Below are 22,170 nucleotides of genomic sequence, written 5' to 3'. Positions count from 1 at the left end.
ATAGTCCACTAATTTCTGGTTTGGAAGGATTGGTCTAATTTCCTGTGACTCTCTGAGAAAACCTCAGAAAGATTTGTCTCATAAGACATCTGGCCAGGTCTAACTTATGGCACTCCCTAGTGCTCAGTGCTAGCTTCCTCCCAGGTAGAAACCTTCACCCTGTGCAAGGCTGGAGACCTGGCTCTATGCTTTTCTACAAATTGCTGACAGAAATGGAGAGAGATGAACTCTGTCAGCCAGTGCCGAGGTTAAAATCCACATGTTCTCCCCTCCTTTGGTCTGCAGAAAGTTAAAATACATGTTCATGCCATTACACTCTGCCCAGAACTGTAGTGTTTAACTCAGCAGGCCAGCATGTAGAAAATTATGTGTAGGAACAAACCTTCCTACAAATGATCAGGCAATACCCTGAGGATACACAGATAGTCAGAACAAAATGCTGCACTTTGCTGAATCTAATCTGACCTTCTGGCAATTGACATCCTTTCAAAAGTGCTCATACTTGAAATTAAGCCCTCAGCTATTCTGTACCCTTAAATAATCTCCACAAAATCAAAAGCTGAGATGGGAGAATCATGATCAAGGGAATTACAGCCTGAAAAGAGTAAGAGATGGAAAATCAGGTGCAGGAAGGATGTTAGGGAAAAGGAACTGGGTTAATGGACATCAAAGGCAGAATCATTCCTGAAAAAGACAGGGCATTGGAGAAAACTTTCCCTCCTATTACCTGCATGCAGACATAATCAACTGCTAAGTCACAGCTGCTTTCTTATGGATAACACATATATTATATATATGAAAATATGGGGAATACTAAATGATTTATGAAGAGCATTTTTCCCACCTGCTACCACTTCTTTAATTTCATACTAGGCAATATCTTAGCGATAACTAAAACACTGGAGATATTCGTATGTTTGATAAAGTGGATGCTGGTGCTCCTCCAATCAAGTGACATAGTAAAGACTACAAATCATCAAGGCTCTAAGGATTTGAACAGGATGCTCAGTCTAGGTGTTTCCAGAATATCTCACTACACATTACTCTCTTTAAGGCATATTTAAGCCAGTGGGTTCATTAATGTGACTGTCAAATTAGAAGCAGACAGGCATAATACAGTGAGTCAATTAATGCATTGAACCATGGAAGTGATACTCACTTTAACTAAAATTGATCATTTGCCTGTGATCAAAGTCTTTAACCAGCAGTTAGGTCATTTGTTTGAAGCTAGCATATGAGAAAGGTTTATTATGCCTCAGGAATTAACTTCTTGGTCAAAAATATGCTCTTGAACAGTACTGAATCCTCTGGCATACTAGTCTATAAACAGCCCTGTTTTTTAAAAAGATGTTTGCTTCTGCTGTGGACACCATTAATTCCAGAAAAAATATTCCTACAGATATCTTTGAGTATAAATTTTTGGCAGGTGTAACTTTTTGTAATAATTTATTAATGATCCTATTATTAATGATCCTATTTTTCTAAAAAAATGTTATTTCATCATATTTGCCTTCACCTGATTAATATAGGTGCGAAATAAAGGGTCAGACCCTGAAAGGTGTTTTTACTATTCCAGATTATTGAGTACCTCCTTATATCAACCATTGATATAATGTTCATTAGCAATAATGGCCACATTACAGGAATACTCACACAGCTCTAAAGTCTCCTTTCAGTACTTTTGGGATTATTTTTATAACCTGAACTAGATACTCTACAGAGTTTCTTGTTTGGTTGTTCCAAAGGCCTGCCAAGCATACTGTAATGAACATTCCTGCTCAGGACAGTTAGATGTAACTTTTTCTGTGGTTTTCCTTTTAGTGATTTGTTTTGTCCTTTGTTATGTATATATGCAGTTTTCAGATGTAGGGTCCTTAAAAACTGACTATAAGAAACCTTGACAAAGAAGAGGAAATTTCTAAAATACAACTATTTGTGAAATTGCAGGATGTTCTTCAGTTTGAATTTGTTTCTTCCCTGTAACAGCTATTCAGTTGTGCTTTTAATTTTATTTTTGACCTACACATGCAGTCAGTTTTTGCTTTTTGCAGGTTATCCACTGAAATGAAAGCGGCATGTATGACTGTTCCATGCAACTTAACTGCACAAGCCGTTTGTCCAGGCTTCATGTGCTACGTACAGCTCAGTATGCTTTTTTCAAGCACATATTTTTTGAAACATTGCCATACTGTGCAGATAGAACTGCTGTCCTAGTAGCTCTCAAATTTCTCTATCGTATCTTCCTTAAAAGTTGAACAGTAGTCAGATATTAAATAAGGAAAAATGTAAGTCCCCGCATTTATGGATGGGTTTGTTTGAGATCTCCTAACTGCAGCATAGGCTATTCTGTTAAATACTATTTTACGTTTCTTTGGTCTGATGTCGAGATTCCACTGTGTATTAGGTAGAATAAGAAGACACAGAAGAGAGAGAGATTTTCCTTTAGATTTTATTGTAATACAAGAAAAATCTAAAAAGCACGTGTTTCATGGAGCACCATATTGTAACAAAAGTTTGCTGGCTCTCCTACAAAGTGTATTTTTGACATATGAACAATGACACACACATAGTCAGTACACACAAGCATCTACACCCCGGCACTCTTATTAATGGCCACCAAAGAGACTTTTCAAATACAAAGACACTAAGGTGCACAGAGGAACGCCAGTGTGGCGGCATCTGAACGCCAACTGAGTTAGGTACTCTTTTGTTAGCGGTCTTCATAAGCACACAGACATTCATGTCTCACCCCTATCCCTCCTCTCCGAAGCCTCGAAGTTGGGCCCATAGGTCACTGAATATAAATCCGGCACTCACATGGCGTAGAGTTGAACAAAACTGGCCAGTATTCCCTACCTGACACCTCTTATTGCTTTGGTTATAGTACTGAATGAAAGTCTTAATAACCCTTAAACCTACACTCCCCATCACAGAAAAGCCACTTTCACACATACAGAAACATAACCTCCCTCCCCATGCACGCCTGAACAGCACATAGCACTGACATATTTTTGAGAAGCTTTGTGGATTTTTCTGCCAAGATCACCTTCATAAAAATGATTGCATTTTGTTTTTCAAAGTATTTAGACAGTCAGTCAACAATATATATTGGAATAGATATTTTTCTTTTTAAAAGGCAGGGCATGTTTTCCTGCTGCCTTAAATTTATCTCATTGTCTACACAAGCAAGAGCAAAATGCAATCATTTTCATCTGTACAAAATGTTTTACATTCATTTTATACAGTGCTAAATAACAATATTAAACACAAAACAATGTAGAATAACTTTTAGCTTGCTGGAAATGAAAGTACTGGAAGTTTCCCATACTAATGTAGAGACATAGCATTGGGGGGGTCTTTATTTTATATAGTAGCTTTCCAGAATGCTTTCAGGCAGCTGTTGTGTGAGCTGTTGCTCAACATGTATGCCATATTGAAACCTCTCAAATAACATGGTTTAGTGCCCTCAGACAGTGAAAGAAAGAGGCAAAAGCAAAACCAGCTTCACAATGGACCAGACCAACTGTGCAATACTATGCTAGCAAGGTAGCAAAATTTCTGCCTGGACCCGAAACAACCCACTGTTACAATAATTTCAGGTCTCTGACATATGTCCACTTCTATCATTAACTGAGAACAATGCACAAAGTATATAACCCTTTCTATAAAATGCATTTTTTGTCAACAAAAAAATGAAGAGCTTGTATTTCCTTCAGCCACTTGCAAAAGATATATTTTTTTCCCTCTAAGACCTTTTCTACTGAAAATATTTTCCCCTGCTTGTTCACCACAAATTTGCTGAGGAAAATTTAAGGATCTATGAAATGTACTCCCATCTTGATAACCACTGAGGCTGAACCATCTTTAAGTTTTGGGCAGGGTAAGGTATTCATGTTGCCAAGAAAGAAATGCAGTTATTGTATGTTTTTTCTTGTGGAAAATCCTTGTGGATTTCCGATTTACAGAAGCCAATTTTATAATTCCTTTATACTGTGTGATGAACAGGCATCTATGAATAACAAGATACTTCACTAAGATGAAATAGTGGAAATCCAAAAGGAAGGAGAAAACTGACATACCCCCCCCCCCCCCCCCCCCCGTAACTTTAGATATGTAGAAGGGTGTTAACCAACTGAATTACCAGCTCATGAGTCCCTCCCCTGAGCTCAGGGTATGTTTCAACAGAGATGTTAAACATCTGGCAAGCATTTCCCCGACAAACAAATAAGAGAGAAAGACAAGTTTAAGTTTTACAAAGTATGTGGAGTTGCCCTGGATTAATGAAGTTTCAGATGACTAAAGAATAGAATAAATATAATAAGGAAAAGATGATGATTGTGTGGCATACACCAATATCTATATTTTCACTTGGAATAATGTCTACAGCTTTACTCACCTGAGTAAAAGGACAGTACAGCAAAAGCAGAAGAGATTCAGAGACAGACAAAGAATATGGACCTCTGTAAGAATGTGAAATAGTTTGACTTAAGAAACAAACAAGAACTATATATTTTTCTATATAAAGTATAGAATCACTGACATAAGGAGTAAAATAGGGATCACTCCTGTTCATACTTTCTTAGCATACAAGAGCAAGAGATGTAAATGACATTGAAAAGCAACCAATTTAAATCTGATAAAAAGTTGTTTTTTTGTTTTTTTCTTTGCTTCTCTCTCTCTCTTTTTTTTTTTTTAATTTTAGACTTCATCATCTCAAGAAATATTTAAAATATTTAAGTGCCAAACTTCTGGATCAGCCTCTCACAGGGATGAATGACATATCAATTAGCACATTAGACAGCACAAAAATCATAAGGACTGAAGCTAATGAAACTTCAAAAATAAATTATTGCACCTTCCCCTGAAGCATCTAATACAGTCAGAGGCAGGACAGTGGATTAAATAAACCAAGGGAACCACCTAGTATGGCTATTTTACTGTTTCTGTGCTATTAAGTTAAAAAATTTCAGTTATATATCCCAATTAGTAATAAAATAAATGATAATCTTCCACACTGAGAATTGAGTTACAGTAACATTAATGAATGGAAGGATAGAACGACTATTACTGTTGGCCTTAAACATCCACTTATGTGTGTCTGCATATGTATATACATAGATACAAATATATACACATACAATACATATGCATACATATATATACGTGCATATATCTATACAGGCACACATACACACATTTTCTGACAAGCAGGGCTCACCAGAAGGCCTGAAGACCATTCTTCACCACCTTCTCTGATATGCTTTGCCGAACTGTGTGTGTATGTTTAATGGTGTGCGGAGGAAAATGTGAGAAGCAGGGGAAGTATGAACCTGAATATGTGAGAAATCAGTCATGTTCTGTCAGTATTTCAGATCTGTGGTTGAAAATACATTTCCAAGCACCTTGTACATTGTCTAAGTTGACCAATAGCCAAACAAAAAGAAATACACAACATTGAAGGGACATTGCGAAAACAAAAATATTTTTATATATGTGTGTGTGTGTGTGTGTATATATATATATATATACTTTGTTATTTCTTGTGTTAGTACTAATATATCATATCTCTGATAACTGGCAGGATGAGAAATTAAGACAGCTAATTTAATTTTTGCCACTTACCCTGTTTCATGTTTCTGCCAAAGGTGAGAGAAAACTTGGATAGTCCACCTCCTCATATGGATTTTCACTTCTCAGTTCTAAGGGTCTAGCTGACTGTAAACTTGCCCTTTCATCAGGCTTGACTGAATCATTTTAGTTTTAAAAAGACCTAAACTTAATGCCTACTCTAAATTGATAGTATCTCTTTAAACATAATTAAAAATACTTCTCAAACCCATTCTTATGAAAATGCTGCCATCTTTCACACATATTCACGTTAATTCACACTATTTGTCATTACTATCACTGAGAAGGCTTCTGAGAACATGCATGAAACAAATATACACTGTCACATCCAGTAGCAGAATTGCAATTAGTCAATTCTGAGATTGCAAGCTCTTTAACTTTCAGATAAACTAATCTAGCTATAAACCAATTTCAGGCATCTAAGATACTAAAAACCACGTAAATGACTGGATAGATTTCTGTTTCAATGAGGTAAAGTTGTGTATAAATTCCCCCATCCCCAAAATACATCAGTATGGTCATTATCCCAAATAAAAATAAGAGAGTGAAAAATAAGTTACTTTTAAAAAAGCTAAAAATGAAATTACTCTTAAGGCCCTTGCTATTGTTTCTCTAAAAACAGAAAGAGACTGGGAAGGCGGGGAGGAAAAAGAGAAAAAAAACAGAGAATATGGATAAATGCATGTTATCAGTTCTGAGAACTGAGGGTTGGTGTCAGCTGAGCTATTGTCTCTTGATGCACATTCTGGATAGTTCTTGGTGTGTCGTGACAAATAGCCCAGCTTTTTCAGTTTTCAAAGTGAATCAGTGGGGTCATTTGATCATCTTTGTCTTTTTGGTCGGACTCCATAGATCTTAACATCTTTCTCAACAGGCACAGGCCTACACATGGATGCAAACATACAAATAGAATTACATAGTTAATATGCTGTGCAGAAAAAGAGTATAAATACCAGCATACGATGTTTCATCTTGATCTGTGTAGCCGGTTTGCATGCAGGGTGCATTGCAGGTTCCTGCAGTCTCTGAACAATAAAACCTCTACAGAAAAAGGACAATTGCCACACTCCACTGCATTTCTATGCAAATTAATTGCAAACCCTCTGGCTCCTCCCAGGTTGCTTGCATTGGCCACAAGAAGGTAAGGAAGTGTCTCTGGTGAAATGCATGGCACTGCCTTCCCATGGAAGGCCTTCCAGGAAGCAACGCATCTGACTCACCCTCGAGCCGACACATCATGCAACTGGTTCCTTCCGGGAGATGGAGCTCATCTCACCACTCTTCCTGCTCAGCGGCAGCACCTTTTCACAGCAGCCTCTTCTGTTCCATAGGGAATGCAGGAGTGGGATTTTTTCGTACAGTTAAAATTTCTGTGGAGATAGTTTTTTGTTTTTCTCTTTTCCTAGTTCATGTTCATTTGACCTTGTTATCAAATGTGTTCTCCTGCAGTCACCCAAAAGGCCTTACTCAAACCAGCGTGTGATTTCTTTTTTCCCTTTTACATCACTTTAAAGGGACACATCTGTTGACATATCTTCTATAAAGAGTGGATTTCATCTTTTGCTGAAATTTTGTTCCAGCCAAAGCCGAACCTCCTGGAGATTGTAGAAAAAGGGGCCTTTGCCTCCCAGGTAGGCAATTTTTTGTCTCTGCACAATGCACACTCGCTCAAATGAAACCCCGTAGGCCACATTGGCATTGTTGTCCATGCAGTCAGCAACTACTTGGCACTGAGGTGGCAAGGAAAACCGCTCTAGGAGCTGGTGAGCGGCTGCACATCGGTCTTCCTGGTTCCTGTGTTTCTTAACTTCAAATGAAGAAGGGGAGATTCCAGGGGCAGCCCAGCCATCAGATGGGTGAGCCTCATCAATGTAGACCAACAGAAAGTCAGCCACACCAGAGAACTCCTCCACCAGCTTGCTGAAGGCTGACAGCTGGTTTGTGAACGGTGGTCAGGTAGCTGAACCAAAGTTGACCACCAGTGGCCTCTCTGAGTTGGCAAAATCCAGAAGGTGGCATTTAGTTCCACACTTCCCACCAACACTCTTCCAGCTGTTAGTGCTTCCATCACTGCCATTAGCTACGTGGATCACACTGGAGTTTGGGGCTTCTCCTCCCAGTTTGACCTGATAGCAAAACACATGAAAACACAGTAAGTTAGTGTGACTTGTTTCCCCAGTATCTGTTTGATTACTCTCTCTAAATAAATGCAGCCAGCTGTTCAAATAGTACAGTTTACTCCCCACATGGGAACTAGCAAAGTGATTCTGGATTTAGCAAACCATCAAAAGCAGCAGCTTCAAGAAGGCCCTCTAGATGCTTGGAAGTCTCTAGTCCCTTTCCACTCCCAGTGCAGGGAAATGTGACAGGCATAGCACTTCATCGTGCGTATTGTTAGAAAACTTGTCCTGAGATCTATTTTGTCCTGTGCACCATGGACATGTGGATAGACTGTTTCCTTCCTCTTCACAGAAACCCTTCTGTATTTGCAGATTCCTATAAAGTCGCTCCTTAGCTGTCTTTCCTTTCAGGCAGACTACCTCCTGTGTCATTTTACGTTTTTCCGCTAGCCAAATTTTCTAGATGTATGAATTTTTTTTCATTGCCCTTGTCTGAGCTCTCTCCACTTGCTCCATATCTTTCTTGAAGAGCGGTGTTCAAAACTGGATTCTCCTTCTGTAAAGTTGTTACTAATTCTGAGAAGGATCAGACAACTAGTTCATGTGTCTCAGAGGCTACACCTGTTAATACATTCCAGGAGATATTTGTTTTTTCCAAAACATCATGAACACGGTTGACTACGGGTGAGCTTGTGAACAGCTATAATGCCCAGGTGCTTTTCTGCCTATCTAATCACTCCCCATCATGGATTTGTGCACTTCAGCAGTCTAGCCTAAATCTAGTGCTCTGCACTTGGTTCCACTGAATTGCATCCTACATTTTCAAATCATTTTTCCAATTCTTCAAAATCATTCTGAATTGTATTCCTGACTGCCACAACACCTGCTGTACCTGCCTCCCAACTTTGAGAAGTTTTCAGATTTCATAAGCGTATGCTCAGTTCCATCCTGCAGACCAGGAATCAAAACACAGAGAGTATCAGATCCAAAAGAGACCTTTGTAGTATCTGACTCAATACATTGTTCTGTTTTGACAATGGCCCACTGAAGACTGCACTCTCCAAAGGGTTTTCTAACCACTTGGCAGTAATTTCATCAATTGAGTAACACATTTCCTTCTATTGCAATATTTCTCTATAAGAAGATTGGGAGAAAAGCAGCAGAAAAACAGGAAAGCTTCTATGATGGTTGAAGTGGGATGAGGTTAACTCTTTTTAGCTCTAACCTCAGATCTAACTTAAACTTAATATACAGTTGTGAGAAAGTCATTTTGCTTGACAGCACTGTAATTTCCCTGCCTATAGAAAGAAGACAGAATGTATGCGTCTCAGAAAGGGGGCTGCCAGAATAAAGTGAAGCCTGCAGAGGGCTCCAAGATCCTTAGCTGATAATCACTATAGAACCACAAAATATTACTACATATGACAGTTAGTTTCTAATGAGCCTTGCCACAGTAATTCCTGTGTATCTGCCCTTAACATCAGGCTCTAGTACAACAATGCAATTATCTTTTGCTCTTTTCCTGCCTTTTTCTCTCTCTGTATCCTGTATGTTTGATAACATACAGAAATGCTATTTTGAACAAACACATACAGGGCCAAATCCTGAAGTCCGTCATATTTTATTCATTTCTTTCTCAAGTTACACTCCTGCTGAAGTCAATAGACATTAAAACTGAATGAGAACTCTGTAAAAACTGAATAAATAACTGATTTTTGGTGCACTGTTCATTCTACTTCACATTATCAGGTATCACTTACTGATAAATCAGATGCAGTAAGAATCACAGAATAATTGACATTGGAAGGGACCTTTGGAGATCATCTGGTTTAACCCATCCTGCTCAGGCAGGGTCAGCTAGAGCAGGCTGCCCAGGACCATGGTGAGATGGCTTTTGAATACCTCCAGGGATGGAGACTCCACAGCCCTTCTGGGAAACCTGTTCCAGTGCTCAGTCACCCTCACAGTAAAAAAGTATTTTCTTAGACAGAATTTCCTGTGTTTCAGTTTGTGTCCTCTTGTCCTGTCATTTGGCACTGCTGAAAAGAGCTTTGCTCCGTCTCCTGTACACCCTCCCTTCGGATATTTCTGCACATTGATAAGATCCCCCTGAGCCTTCTCCACACTGAACAATGCCAACTCTCTCAGCCCTTCCTCATATGAGAGATGCTTCAGTCCCTTAACCATCTTAGTGGCCCTTTCCTTCACTTGCTGCAGTAGCTCCATGTCTCTCTTGTTACTGGAGAGCTGAGCACTGGACCTAGCACTCCAGGTGTGGCCTCACCAGTGCTGAGTAGAGAAGGTTCCCCTCCCTCGACCTGCTGGCAACACTCTTTATAATGCAGCCATTGGCCTTCTTTGACACAACGGCACGTTGCTGGCTTATGGTCAACTCATCCACCAGGATCCCCAGGTCTGTCTCTGAAGAGCTGCTTTCCAGCAAGTCATCCCCCAGCCTGTACTGGTGCATGGGGTTATTCCTCCCCAAGTGTAGGACTTTTTGCCTGCCTTTATTGAACTGCATGAGTTTCTTCTCTGCCCATTTCTCCAGCTTGTTGAGGTCTCCCTGAATGGAGCTAAGAGCTGAATACTTAACCAATGCCATTGCTGCTGAAATCTGGATTCTCCATTTCTTTCTGAGAAACCTGACTACCCTGAATAAATCCACAGTTATTCATGTTTCAGCTCCATTGCATCAGACTAGCAAAAGAAACAGAATTTAACCAAAGTAGATTTTGTAAGACACTTCCCTTAAAGCTGAAAGATTTTAGAGCTAAATGACAAGGTCTCACAACATGTCTGCAGGGGATATAAACATCATTTTAGCTACTTTCTATGGACAAATTGAGGCACAAATGTGCTGCCTTTCATTTAGAGATCAGAAAGAGAGAGAGACATAGCAAGAAAGAATGGCTGAGACCCATGATATTGAGTACCTGGTAACAATGCCACTCCCAACAGGGGACTGTGCAGCTGCAACTACAGCACAGGCTAGGTGAACAGGCACTGCCACGGAAAGGAAAGGCCCTCACTGCTCCTGGCAAGCCTGCATCTGTAACATTAGTTAGGTGCTAGAACTCTGGCAATGGATAAAAACAGTCTGGTGTTTGACTTCATGCCTTTGGAAGCAAGCAAATCTTGAAATTGCTGTGTTTAGGACCTGCTGGGCAGCTGGATTGTCCGCTGACCTCAAGAAAGGAAAAGAGCTTTATCCTAGCTTTCTAGAAGGAAAGATCTTTCTGGAGAGAGGCTGACAAAAAAAGCCTCAGGCTGTTTGGTGTTTGTCAATGTTACAAGGGATTCACCTTGTAACATTTAAGAAGTGCTGCTACAGACCAACAGTGGTTAATCCTTAGCAGGTAGTAGGTACTCTTCCTCTGAGCTGCTGAACATCTGCATTTCTCTCTGCCATTCTGTGGAGTAAGATAGGCAAAGCATAAGTAAATAATGATAAAGATCAGACATGAGCAAAAAAAACAGTGGCCAAGATCATTTGGGGAGGATATAATCAACCAAGGGCTGCATTCAGTCCACAGGCCAGCCTGACAACTCAGTTTTTTGTGGTAAGTTGGTGAGTACCGAACACTAGAACCCTCTGCCTAGAAAGCTAATCATTCTTCTGCTACCAAGCCGTTGCTTTGCTGCACCCACTTTCTGGATGAATAATGGATTTCGGTACTTAGGAGTGTGTACTCATCCAGTCAAGGAAAAGAAGTAATAATGTGATTTATCTCATAAATCACAATTAAGCAACACACTTAGAATTTCTGATATTTGTTGGCAACCTTCAGAGGGCAAGAAAATTAAAGGTAAAAAGGACAGAAGAAAGCAAAACTGAACAATGAACGGAGCTGCTCAGGAGACAGCAACAGCCAAGCAGCTGTTTCCCCTGTTGTTCTGGTTTTATTTTAGCAAAGCTGTTATGACTGAAAATGCTGACCAACACTACAATCTTTAATTGAGAAACCACAGTCTGCTTATGCAAAAAGAGAGTCTAAATATTGTATGCTCCTCATTACAAGTGTTCATTCAGGTCTACCAAATGTTTCTTTTCCTAGACAAGTTTGCAAACCCTGAAGGAACAGACTAATAAAGCAACTCCCACTGGTGAACATTCATATAGGAATGTCCTTCAAGTATCATTTAACATTGACACCAAGGGTGGCAATGTCTTTTACTATTCTCCAAAAATGCAAGTTGGTATCCTGTTGCTCCAACTTCTTATTGACCAAAAAATAGAGAAATTTAGGAAATAAACTACAAATGTGTCTTATGTCACCTTGTAGAGGTCTCTCTTTATTTCCCACAGCCACAAAGCAAGGCTCATGGCCGCAGGTTACCTATCATGTTAACTTTTGTGTCTAGGAGTGCTTGTGTTGGTTTTTTTCCCCCTTAATGAGACATCCTTGCCAAGCAGGCATTCACAAGGCATTTTCTGCTCTTGCAAAGGAGTAATTAGGTCGGTGCCTTGTTCCATGCCAGTGTCAGGCACTCCAAAACCCAGCCCTGCCCAGTCGTTAATGCTTAAACATAAGCAGCGGCATCTCCACTAATTGGTCTTGATGAAGCGCTGACGCTCCCAAAGGGACTCTTTATTCCACCCCGCTCGAGAACAGATTGACACAGGATGACAATATCATCCTCGCTGATTATCTGCATTATGGGCCTTGGCTGTCTTCTTTGTTGTTACTTATTGAAATAAAAAATAGCTCTTGGAAAAGAAAATCAACACAATGAAAAAAGAAACAAAAAAACATGTATTCAGCCAAACCGCTTTTGAAATCTTACACAAAGGCAGGCAAAATATAAATTCTGAGAAACAAACTAGCAGAATTTCCCTCACACGCGATCCAGCATTTCTATAATCACGTACTTACGTGCATGAATATTCGGGCATGCAACGCTGGCCTTCTGGATCCCAAGCTGAGGTGGAAACCAGGCAGTGTGCAGGCACCTCCCTCCCATGCAGCCTGCCCAGGGCAGGCAAGGTTGGCCAGCAAAACATGAAAGCCAGTCCAGCCATTACCCATTGCAAGCCCAACCTAACACTAAGGCAGTAATTTGCATCACTTGTGTGAATTTCATTTGCCTAACAGCATTGGTGCTGCCTCTCTGTCTTGAGTTTGCACGCAGAGTGGCAGAGTGAAGGGGAACAAGGTTACTGATGCTTTAGTACGCAGACTGCAAAATGAAGGAGACTTGGGAGTGGGAAAGAAAGCCCTATTCATAAACTAGAGGCTAGAAATAGCACATACTGCTAACTTTGTTGTACAGTTTCCATGAGGCCTAGGAAAAGCCCCATGGACAAAACATCACCTCCTCATTTACCTTTTCTTTTTTGTTGCTTCACTTTTATAAGCTTTAGCATAACCCTCCTGGGATCCTGTGGACTGGAATATGGCTTTCATTCCCTGTATGAAGGATTTTCAAACAGTTTGGCAGACTCATCAGGCTATGTCAAGCCCTTAAAGAAAATAGGTGTTGCCAGACAATTAGCAGTCTGTGATATTAGCCATTTAAATATGGACATGCTGTGCTCGGGGTTGGAGTCCAGCAATTGAATCCCTGGAGCTTTTTGCTCCTTTTCAAATTCTCTGCTTTGCTTTGATTTGATTCCATTCAGCTAAATATAGCCTAAGAGCCTGATATTTCTCAGTGCTTCTTCCAAATCATAATCAGATTCTGACTGCAGAAGTATACATATTATTGTTTTGGTTTTTTTTTTTTTTTTTTTTTTTTAACATGACGTAGAATTGTGCAGTGGATAAAAATTACAGAAGGCTCTTGTTTGGAGTAGCCTACATGAACGGGAACTCTTCATTTATCATGGGAAGGTGGCATTTTGCTTTGAGAAACTGAGCACCCGAATTGGAGAGCAGACACTGGAATTTACTAGAGTTCTTCTAGAGTCCAGAGTCCTTACCCAGGATCAGGTGTGTGAAGCTGAAGGAGAGAAGCGGGAGAAAAATTAAAAGGGGACAGTCCAGATAAAAATAACTGGTCAAATGCTGTCCTCCTTAAAATCTGCCAGTCCCACAAATGAGCATGCGTAGTGGAGGGAAAGCATAAAGCAGCCTTCTGCCTTGCACTGTTTGATAATAGAAAGAGGAGAATTTTGGTTCCTGTGATCAGAGAGCCTACAGCAAGTCTCCTAATGCTCTTTAAAGAGGGGAGCAATGGCCTAATGGTGCGCCACAGTCAAGCATATTGTGGCCTCTGGGCCGTCTGCTGCCCTTGTGGGCTCTTCCCAGCGATGACAGAGGCCTCCACCATTCTTGTCAGTCATCACTGTTTCGGCAATGGGCATCTAAGCGATATTTGAATGCATGATGCGAATTAGCTAATTGTCTGTAGCTATCACAGCTCGAGTGGGTTTTCATAAAAGTTTCACAAAAAGAGAAGCAGTCCTTTCAGTTGGCTCAAAGAGGTTTTTTTACACATAGGGATGAAAATGGAGGACTGCATAGAGATGGCGTGGAAGAAGTAAAGTTAGATCTGCAAAATAAGATGGGCAGGATTAGACCTCATGCAGAGTAGTAATCATTATATTCCTTTTTCGTACCCTTTGTTTGCCTTAAATGTTTAAACTGTAAGCTCCTTGGGACAGACTGTCTCCTTCTCTTGTTTTGGACATCGCCCAGTACAATAGGTCCCTGATCTAGGTTGGTCCCTGGACACTCCTATAACAAACATGATTATATATTAATAATAATGACAAAGTTTTAATAATAATGGCAATGACAAGCCCAAATCCTGTTGAATTTACGTTCCAAACACTGCAGGAAAGGTTTTAATTGTGGTTTTGTTTTGTTTTTTTCACTTCTTTCATGATTGTTTTTATTTGAAAATGTCAATGAAAACAATTCTGCTAACTCTGAACTTTGTAAAACCAATAACATATTTTTAATACTACACAATGTCTAGTTCAAAACCATGAAACTATACAACACAAGCTCTTTAGGACAGCATTTACTTCACAAATCCCCTTCATTATGATGAAAGGTGGTCCTTACCTTGCCAGACAAAATAATTACAAATAATAAGTACAGAAGGGTTATGCCTTTGTTCCAACCATTAAAAGATATCCCCAAAAGCAAAGAGGCACTAGACAGCTGAACAGCAGGCAAAGGATCATGTCCTTATACTACTTTTCGCATATTGTTTTGTGATAATGCTGCACAGTGTGCACTTACCTTATGCTGTGGCAGCTTTCCAGGCTATACTGCTTTACATACTGGTGTTTTTAAGAATAAATGTATTTATTAGACAGGCAGAAGTAGCCAGAGGTGTCTCTGGTAATTGACCCCTGCCTCCCCAAGATGCCTCAAAGAGGTCTCACTGCAAGTTTGCTAAACCAATTCACTTGCTACCAGCTCCAGAGTTGGGCCTGTGCTCTGCAGTCAAGCCTGTTGCAAACTTTGTCTCAATTTCTGTCACGCCAGAGTTTGCTGTTGGCCCTTTTTAGAGATGGCAAAAAGCTGGAGACATACACACACCCCCCGTTACCAGCCGCCTGCTGAGACCCCGGTGTCACCCTGAGCACTGCAGGGTACCGATACACACGTGTGCCTATATGCACACAAGCATCATTCTGCTGCTCCAGAGTGCAGGGAGCATCACAAGAAATCCCCGGCCGAGCTTTTGCCCCGCACGGCACCACGCTGGGTGCCCACAAGGATGGGCCTCCAGCTCCCAGCTCTGTCTGGGTCCGGCAGCTCTGCCTCCCCCAGACACAAAATTTGCCCCTGGCACTGCAAGGCTGCTCAGCACTGCACCTCAGCACCGGCCACTGGTGTGGAAAACTCCTCTTGTACCCATTTAAAAAGCATATTAAGATGATAATTTCTCTCATTTTGGAATCCTGGCAAGTGGCTTCATCTTGGTACTAAAACACATAACTTGCAGGGTAAAAAGGCATTTAAAATAGATACAATGCTTTTTTTTTTTTTAAAAAAAGTCTTTTCTAGCTGTTTCTCTGGGTTTCTGTAAGAGATGTGACATATTCAGTATACATGTTGTGGGATGAAACAAAATCTTCATTGGCATTTGTACAGATGGCTTATATAAATCACGCAGGGGGTATTTGAACACCGTCCCAAAAATCTCTTTTGTTTTTCATCTCCTATCTATGGTGGTGGGTGCATCCATATCTATATATATGGATGCGTATATATATGGGTGCATATACATACATATTATATATATATATATATATATACACACACACACGCACACACACAATGACAGTGGACTGACTCCTGAAAGAGCCAACTAGGTATGCCTATGTGCATTTATGCATTTATACACATATATGTATGTCTATGTACATATAAACACACATGTATATATCTTTATATATACACACACATATGAATGTATAAATACACACACACTTATACATACAAGACTTGCTCTTCAGAAGTCAATCCACTCATCACTTCTGTAGATAAAGAACAACAATCAATTAAAATGTAACATCTAAATAATAAAATATCACCATACTTGCACTCTTTCAATTATATAGTTCTTATAACTTGACTACTGTCTCTATTTATCCCTATTATGATAACTAATCTGGTCCTAAAGACTCCTTTGTTGTAACATAAGACATGCTTGCTTCTTAGGAAAGAATAGGAGAAGGATGTTATATAAATGGTAAAGAGGTGCAGGGTGGGCAATTTCAACACTCAGTGTGACAGATACTGAACTCAGAGCTCAGAAAGTAAAAAGAAATACATTAATAAAATGTACATAAGAAAATAAACAAGCAATCAATTGTTTTGAATTCATTGGGACAGTAAAGTGTGGGGAAGTCACATAAAATGTCCCAGTAAAAGAGAATACTGAATATTTGCATATACCATATATCAGACTGCATTGTTCACCCACTGAGAATGTTAAAATCTTCAATTGTTGCCTCGTAATCTTGCCTATGAAATAAATGTCCCAACAAAATAGTTTTGTGCAATAATACTCAATAACAAAAAAAGCAGAACAAAAGCAAGTTGAAATTTGTGTAAGATATTCCAAAGTTCTACTAGAAGGGGCAGTGTATCTGAATTTTCAGATACATTCTTTTTCAGCTATTCCAAAATCATCTCTTGTACACACTAGTCTTGAAATAAAGTCACTTAATTCTGAAATAGTCTGTGCGCTTCCAAGGCAGAACTGTTTTCTTGGAATAAATTTATTTTTAATCTAGAAAACAGTATCTATCCAGGGAGTTTTTATACGAAGTACTCTTACACAAAATGCTGTGAAATGTAGTCAGGAAGAGTTCCATGTAAGTGATGTACAACATAGTTCAACCAAGCGTAGTTATCGTTTTAATCCAGAGCGCTCCGCTAACTGGCACTCTAGCTTTGGTCTACCTCAGCCATCTGCAGTTCAGCTATTCTAGCTGAAAAATTGCAATTATATCATAAATAGTCCTGAATGGAATGAATTTAAGCACATGCTTAAGTACTTTGCTAATGCCTGATTTCAACTAGAAAACTAGAGCAATAAGCAATCATGGTTGTAATAGAGACTACATTTTGCAATGCTGTTTAATATCCTGATTCCCTAATAATTTCATTTCCTATCTGTCCTAATTGGCTAAGATTAAGATATTACAATCAGATGATCCCATTCAGGATTTAAGAAAAGGTATTTTAAGGAAGAAGATGCTTTGTGGGACAGTCTTTAATCTATTTAACATTCTTTTTTAATATTTATGCTGCAAATCAGGATATTTTTTGAATTTTTTTCAACTCTACCAGTCCAGTTTTCCAGTTAACCATTTTTTCTTTCTATTCCTTGCAGAAGCAGCAAAAAACTCTCTGCTATTATGAAAGCAACAACTCTTCTCCTTCTCCTAATATTGCTCAATCTATTGTCCTCTTTAGAATTTGATTTCTACAGTCACTCTATCGCTGTGATAATCAAGGTTTTCCAAAGACCTTCTGGCCTGGCCCATATTTCTATGAAGGAAAAAGTAGTCTTTCCATTAATTGCTGAGATCAATTAGTTCTTCCTTAAGGATACCTGGTATGAATGGATTTTTCCTTCTTTTTGGTACAATGTTAGAAAATCCGGCTATTTTGACGTTTATATGAATTTTTCTGCTGAGTTCACTGAGGCCAAGAATTTGTTCTAGGGACCTTACAGTCTGACTGGCATAAACAACCTAAGTCATTTAAAGGTGATAAGGGAGAGTTTTCTGTTACCTAAGTTCACGGTATGTGTTTCATTGCCAAAACCAAAAATAGCAGAGTGCCATCCTCCCTCTAGATTCAAGGGTTGACATTAGCAGTAGCTGAGGAAAACCCAGAGCATGCCTTTGGAAAGTATAAAAAGGCATGCAACATCCTTATTTTATATTATTTAAGCAGAATGAAACTGAAGGTATTTCATGGATATGAGGTTCCTTACAGCTTCACATTTTCCCAGGCCCTGGCCCACATACAGTTCACAGATGTAGGAACTGGGAACTTGGCTGTTCCACTGGAGCCTTGACCAAGTTGCATGTTGCCTGCCCTGCCTTGTCTGTAAAATGGGAACAGTTGTGTTTACCAGCCTGCTTAACAAGGCCACCGAAAAATTTCCTTACCTAATTTCCATGAAGAGACTAAAAAAAGAAACTAGAAGGGCTAGCAAAATAGTGAGCTTCAGTATTCAGCATTACTTTATTTGGGTAGCCAGCTGGCTGATTCTTATGATGCCAATAAGAGGTTGACCCATCTGGCAAGATGTACTATTATTTATATGTGTCTTACACTGAAAAATAATGTATCCATGGCTTGGTTTTCAGGGTAGGCAGTTTGTATCCTGTATCACAAAGCCAACAAAACAGCTTTTCACATCTCTAGGTAAGAATGAATACAAAAGCCATCGTGGGGGAACGAAAGGGGAGTAGGAGGAAGGTGACACGAAAAGAAATCTTTCAGAAGATACAGAGCTATCTCCTGGACAGGACCCCTATGAATTCATGACATCAGATGGGGCATGTTAAATTAGATGGTGTAAATAAGGCAACCCATTCTAACAGACTGAGCACTGTTTTGGAAGCCACAGGGCTCTGAATCCAGCTCTTCTACTTACTAACTGGGTGGCCTGTGCGAGAAATTTCATCTTTTTGGGTCCTCGTTTTCAGTCTATAAAAGGGAACTATAACTACCTCATGAGACCTGGGCAGTACCACTGGGTAATGTTTGTACAAAACTTAAAAGGAAAAAAAAAAAAGCAAAAAAAAAAGCACATGTTGCATAACTGCTATTCGCTTTATTAACTTAAATCACCAGGCAGCTGTCCCTCAGCTAGTCAAGTTCATTTTTAATCTTTGACATGTCCCACTGTCACTGCTTTCATGAGGGGAAAAAAGGCTCATTGTTTCTCTGTCCAGTTTTACCTGGATGCTTCCTCCAATGTAAAAATTAACATATGAGTAAGATAAAGTGCCAGTATAACGACAAAGGCTCATTTTCATCCTTTAACTAAGATAATTTTATCTACGTTACATAAATAACATCTCTCTGTGTAGAGCTCTATCGCAAGATGCAGTCTATGTACAGCCTCTGAGGATCTTCAGGGCAAACGATTAAACAACTGCTTTAAAAATATTCAGAACGTTATTGAATTATTCCCAGACAAAGACCTTGCAGTGCTTTACAAGCACGAAGGGTATTAGTCGTACTGGCGGGGAAACTGAGGCGCAGCTAAGTAACATGGCCGTGGCTGCGGGAAGGAGGCAGTGGCAGAGCAGGCGGCAGCAGCTCCCCCGTCTCCCGAGCCGAGCCGAGCCGAGCCGAGCGGAGGAGCCGAGCCGAGCCGAGCCGCGGCCCCGGCTCAGCTGCGTCTCCTTCGGGCTGTGCCCCAGACCGGGCTTCGGCGCGGTGCAGCGCGCAGAGCCGCGGAGCGGCGGGCTGGGGGCCCCGGGCGCGCACCCACCTGCTTGTAGGCGTCCAGGAGGAAGCTGTTCCAGACGCAGCGCAGCCCCTCCGAGGTGAGCATCCTCCGCCACTCGCCGCGCGCAGCCTTGGAGCGGCTGAGGAACAGCACCATGTGCTTCAGGAGGAGCACGGAGTCATACAGGGCGAGGAAGAGGCAGTTGGAGAAAAAAACCGGCAAGATCTGAAGCGTGATCAGCAAATCCACACTTAGCAGACCCATCTTCCTTGCTGCTTCTCTTCACCCGGATGCCTTCAGCTCCCTTTTTTTGCCCTGTATCCTCATTTAAAAAAATAGAGTAAAACGCATTTGGAAAGCCTCATTACCCCTCTGGCTGTTTCTCCCTTTAAAATGAGCGGAGATAGTTAAATATGAGCAGCCTGGTTAACTGCATGATACCCATTCAATTCGGAGCTGCTTTTTATTTCTCAGAAACTAAGATGTTAACAGAAATTCTTCCCTTAACCAGGAGACCTTCTGATTTTGTTGAAGAGAGAGGCAGCTGTGTTTCCAGTTCCCTGCAGTTATAAAATTTAAACTGAGATTGTTAATTGTTAACTTTCCTGCACTATCCCATTGTTTCTGAGCTATTTAAGCACTGCACGGACCTCTCATTTCTGTGTCACTAACGCTAGCTACCAGGTGCAACAGTACCTTTTTAAAAAAGGTCTATGTACATAAACTTTCTGTTCCTTCCTCCCTCCCTGTCTTTCCCTCTCTCTCTCTCCCCCCCCCCCCCCCTTTCTGTTCCTGCCTTCCTCCTCTCGCCCTCTCTCTTGCTATCTGTCTATGGTGCAAAGTGCTTTCCCCTCTGGAGTCCTAGCTTGCTTCCCTGAAGCCTTTTATACATTCCCTGGCTAATTGCTGCAATAGAGAAATGAAACCCTAATCTTAGTAAAGATCTTGACGTCAATGTAAAAGAGGGCTTTACTTTGGCCAGGACTGCAGTGAATAGAAAAGTGAAATTCTCAAAACTTTCTTTTTTTTTCTTTTCTTTTTTTTTTTAAGAGAGAAGAGAAGAGAAAAAGAGAGAGAGAGAGAGAGACAGCAAGGGTGGAACTTTGCTTTGCTTTGAAAAGGAAAAAGAAAAAAAAACAATACACTTCTGACGGCTCTTAAGAAATGCTTTCAAATTTTGGAAAAAGTATTTTCATATGACGTGGAAGGTGACACAGCAATGCAGGCTTCTGTTGTGGATGTTTTTTTCTCATGGCTGTTTTTCTCTTTGCCCTTTTGTCTTTTCCAGGAAGGTGTGTGAGCTGATGCATCCCAAGAAAGGGCACATTTTTGTACTTTTCCCTCCCACCTCCATCAAGTACAATGTGTATAGTGTTTTAAATATCTTTTGTTGTCTTCTTGGTATTTAAGGAAATATAAGTAAACACCCAGCACTGACTTCATCTACCGATGTGTAAGAGAAAAAGATAAGAGAGAGAAAAAAAATAAGTTTTTGAAGGAGCTGGGGATTTTTAAGCTAAAGTTCTCCACTTAAAAAATAATATGCTACATCCTTAAGTGATGTTAGCCAGCTGAGTTTCAAGGACTTCAGTATTCCCCTATGATGATAACTGTTTACACCCCCAAGTCCAATAAGAATAACTAATCTTGGGTTAAAAGCTTATAAAAAAGGAAAGAAAGGAAGTTTCCCCTGGCAGAGCCATGGGTGCTTTCACAACCACAAGCCTCCCTTGCAGCACCAAGCTGAAGAAGGTTTGTTCTGTTCATTTGCATTTCTCTTTGTTTCTCCTTTTTCTCCCAATTTTTAGTCTTCTTTCCACATGATCCTTTTTTGGTACAGTAGACACATTTTTGGCCTTTTTAGGTTCCAACTTCCTTAAGTGAATACTTTTTTGTATATTATGTTATGGACATCAATAATTTTATTTTTGAGTGGATGTCTTCCCCAAGTGCTTATGTAGGCTCTCATCTCCAGATACGTTTTATTCCCAGAGATGCCAGTGTCATGTCTGACCTCTGTCAACTCACTGATGAGCCACATCCTTGATGAATAGTACAAGCTTCCTTCATTAATACATCTTGGTGTTCATCAATCATCGCTATCCTTCCACTGCTATCAAGTGCCGAAGGCAAATAGCATCAATCTTCCCTACTCTGAGGTCTTTTATTTTCAGATGTTTTAATGTCAGCTGGCTGTCACTCTGCTAGGATGCATACCTCTAGATTGGCCTCCCCATCTCTTGACTTGAGATTGCTGATTAAAAGTTTGTTTAGGTAGCGTGGATCTCTTCTGTCAAATATTTACTCAAATAAATAGCTTTCAAAGGTTACACACATGTAAATCGGTGATCTTTTGTGTTACTGGCATAAATAAAGCAGGAACTATGTTTCTTTTTCAAACTAGAACAATTTTTAAGTCAGATTGCTGGTGGTGACAGTGTTCCATTACCGTAGGAAGGATTGCAACCTCATGGATTTGGCTTAATTACTAACCTACAAAAACAAGTTATAAACAGCCATTTATACATCCCCACAC

At 40.2% G+C, this 22,170-nt stretch overlaps 1 protein-coding gene across 1 annotated transcript; it reads right to left on the bottom strand.

Moving 5' to 3' along the window:
* Positions 1–2,431: 2,431 nt before the first annotated feature.
* On the bottom strand, positions 2,432–20,588 carry DIO2 (iodothyronine deiodinase 2). The gene is made up of 2 exons (XM_026111497.2): positions 19,677–20,588; positions 2,432–7,754 (listed from the first exon to the last, which is right to left on the bottom strand). Exons 1-2 carry the CDS (start codon positions 19,896–19,898, stop codon positions 7,137–7,139), a joined length of 840 nt encoding a protein of 279 aa, XP_025967282.1. The 5' UTR covers positions 19,899–20,588; the 3' UTR covers positions 2,432–7,136.
* Between the last annotated feature and the right edge of the window lie 1,582 nt (positions 20,589–22,170).

This window comes from Dromaius novaehollandiae, chromosome 5, assembly GCF_036370855.1.
Source record: "Dromaius novaehollandiae isolate bDroNov1 chromosome 5, bDroNov1.hap1, whole genome shotgun sequence".
NCBI lineage: Eukaryota > Metazoa > Chordata > Aves > Casuariiformes > Dromaiidae > Dromaius > Dromaius novaehollandiae.
The sequence above is the reverse complement of the archived record's forward strand: the minus strand, read 5'-3'. Positions and strand labels throughout refer to the sequence as shown.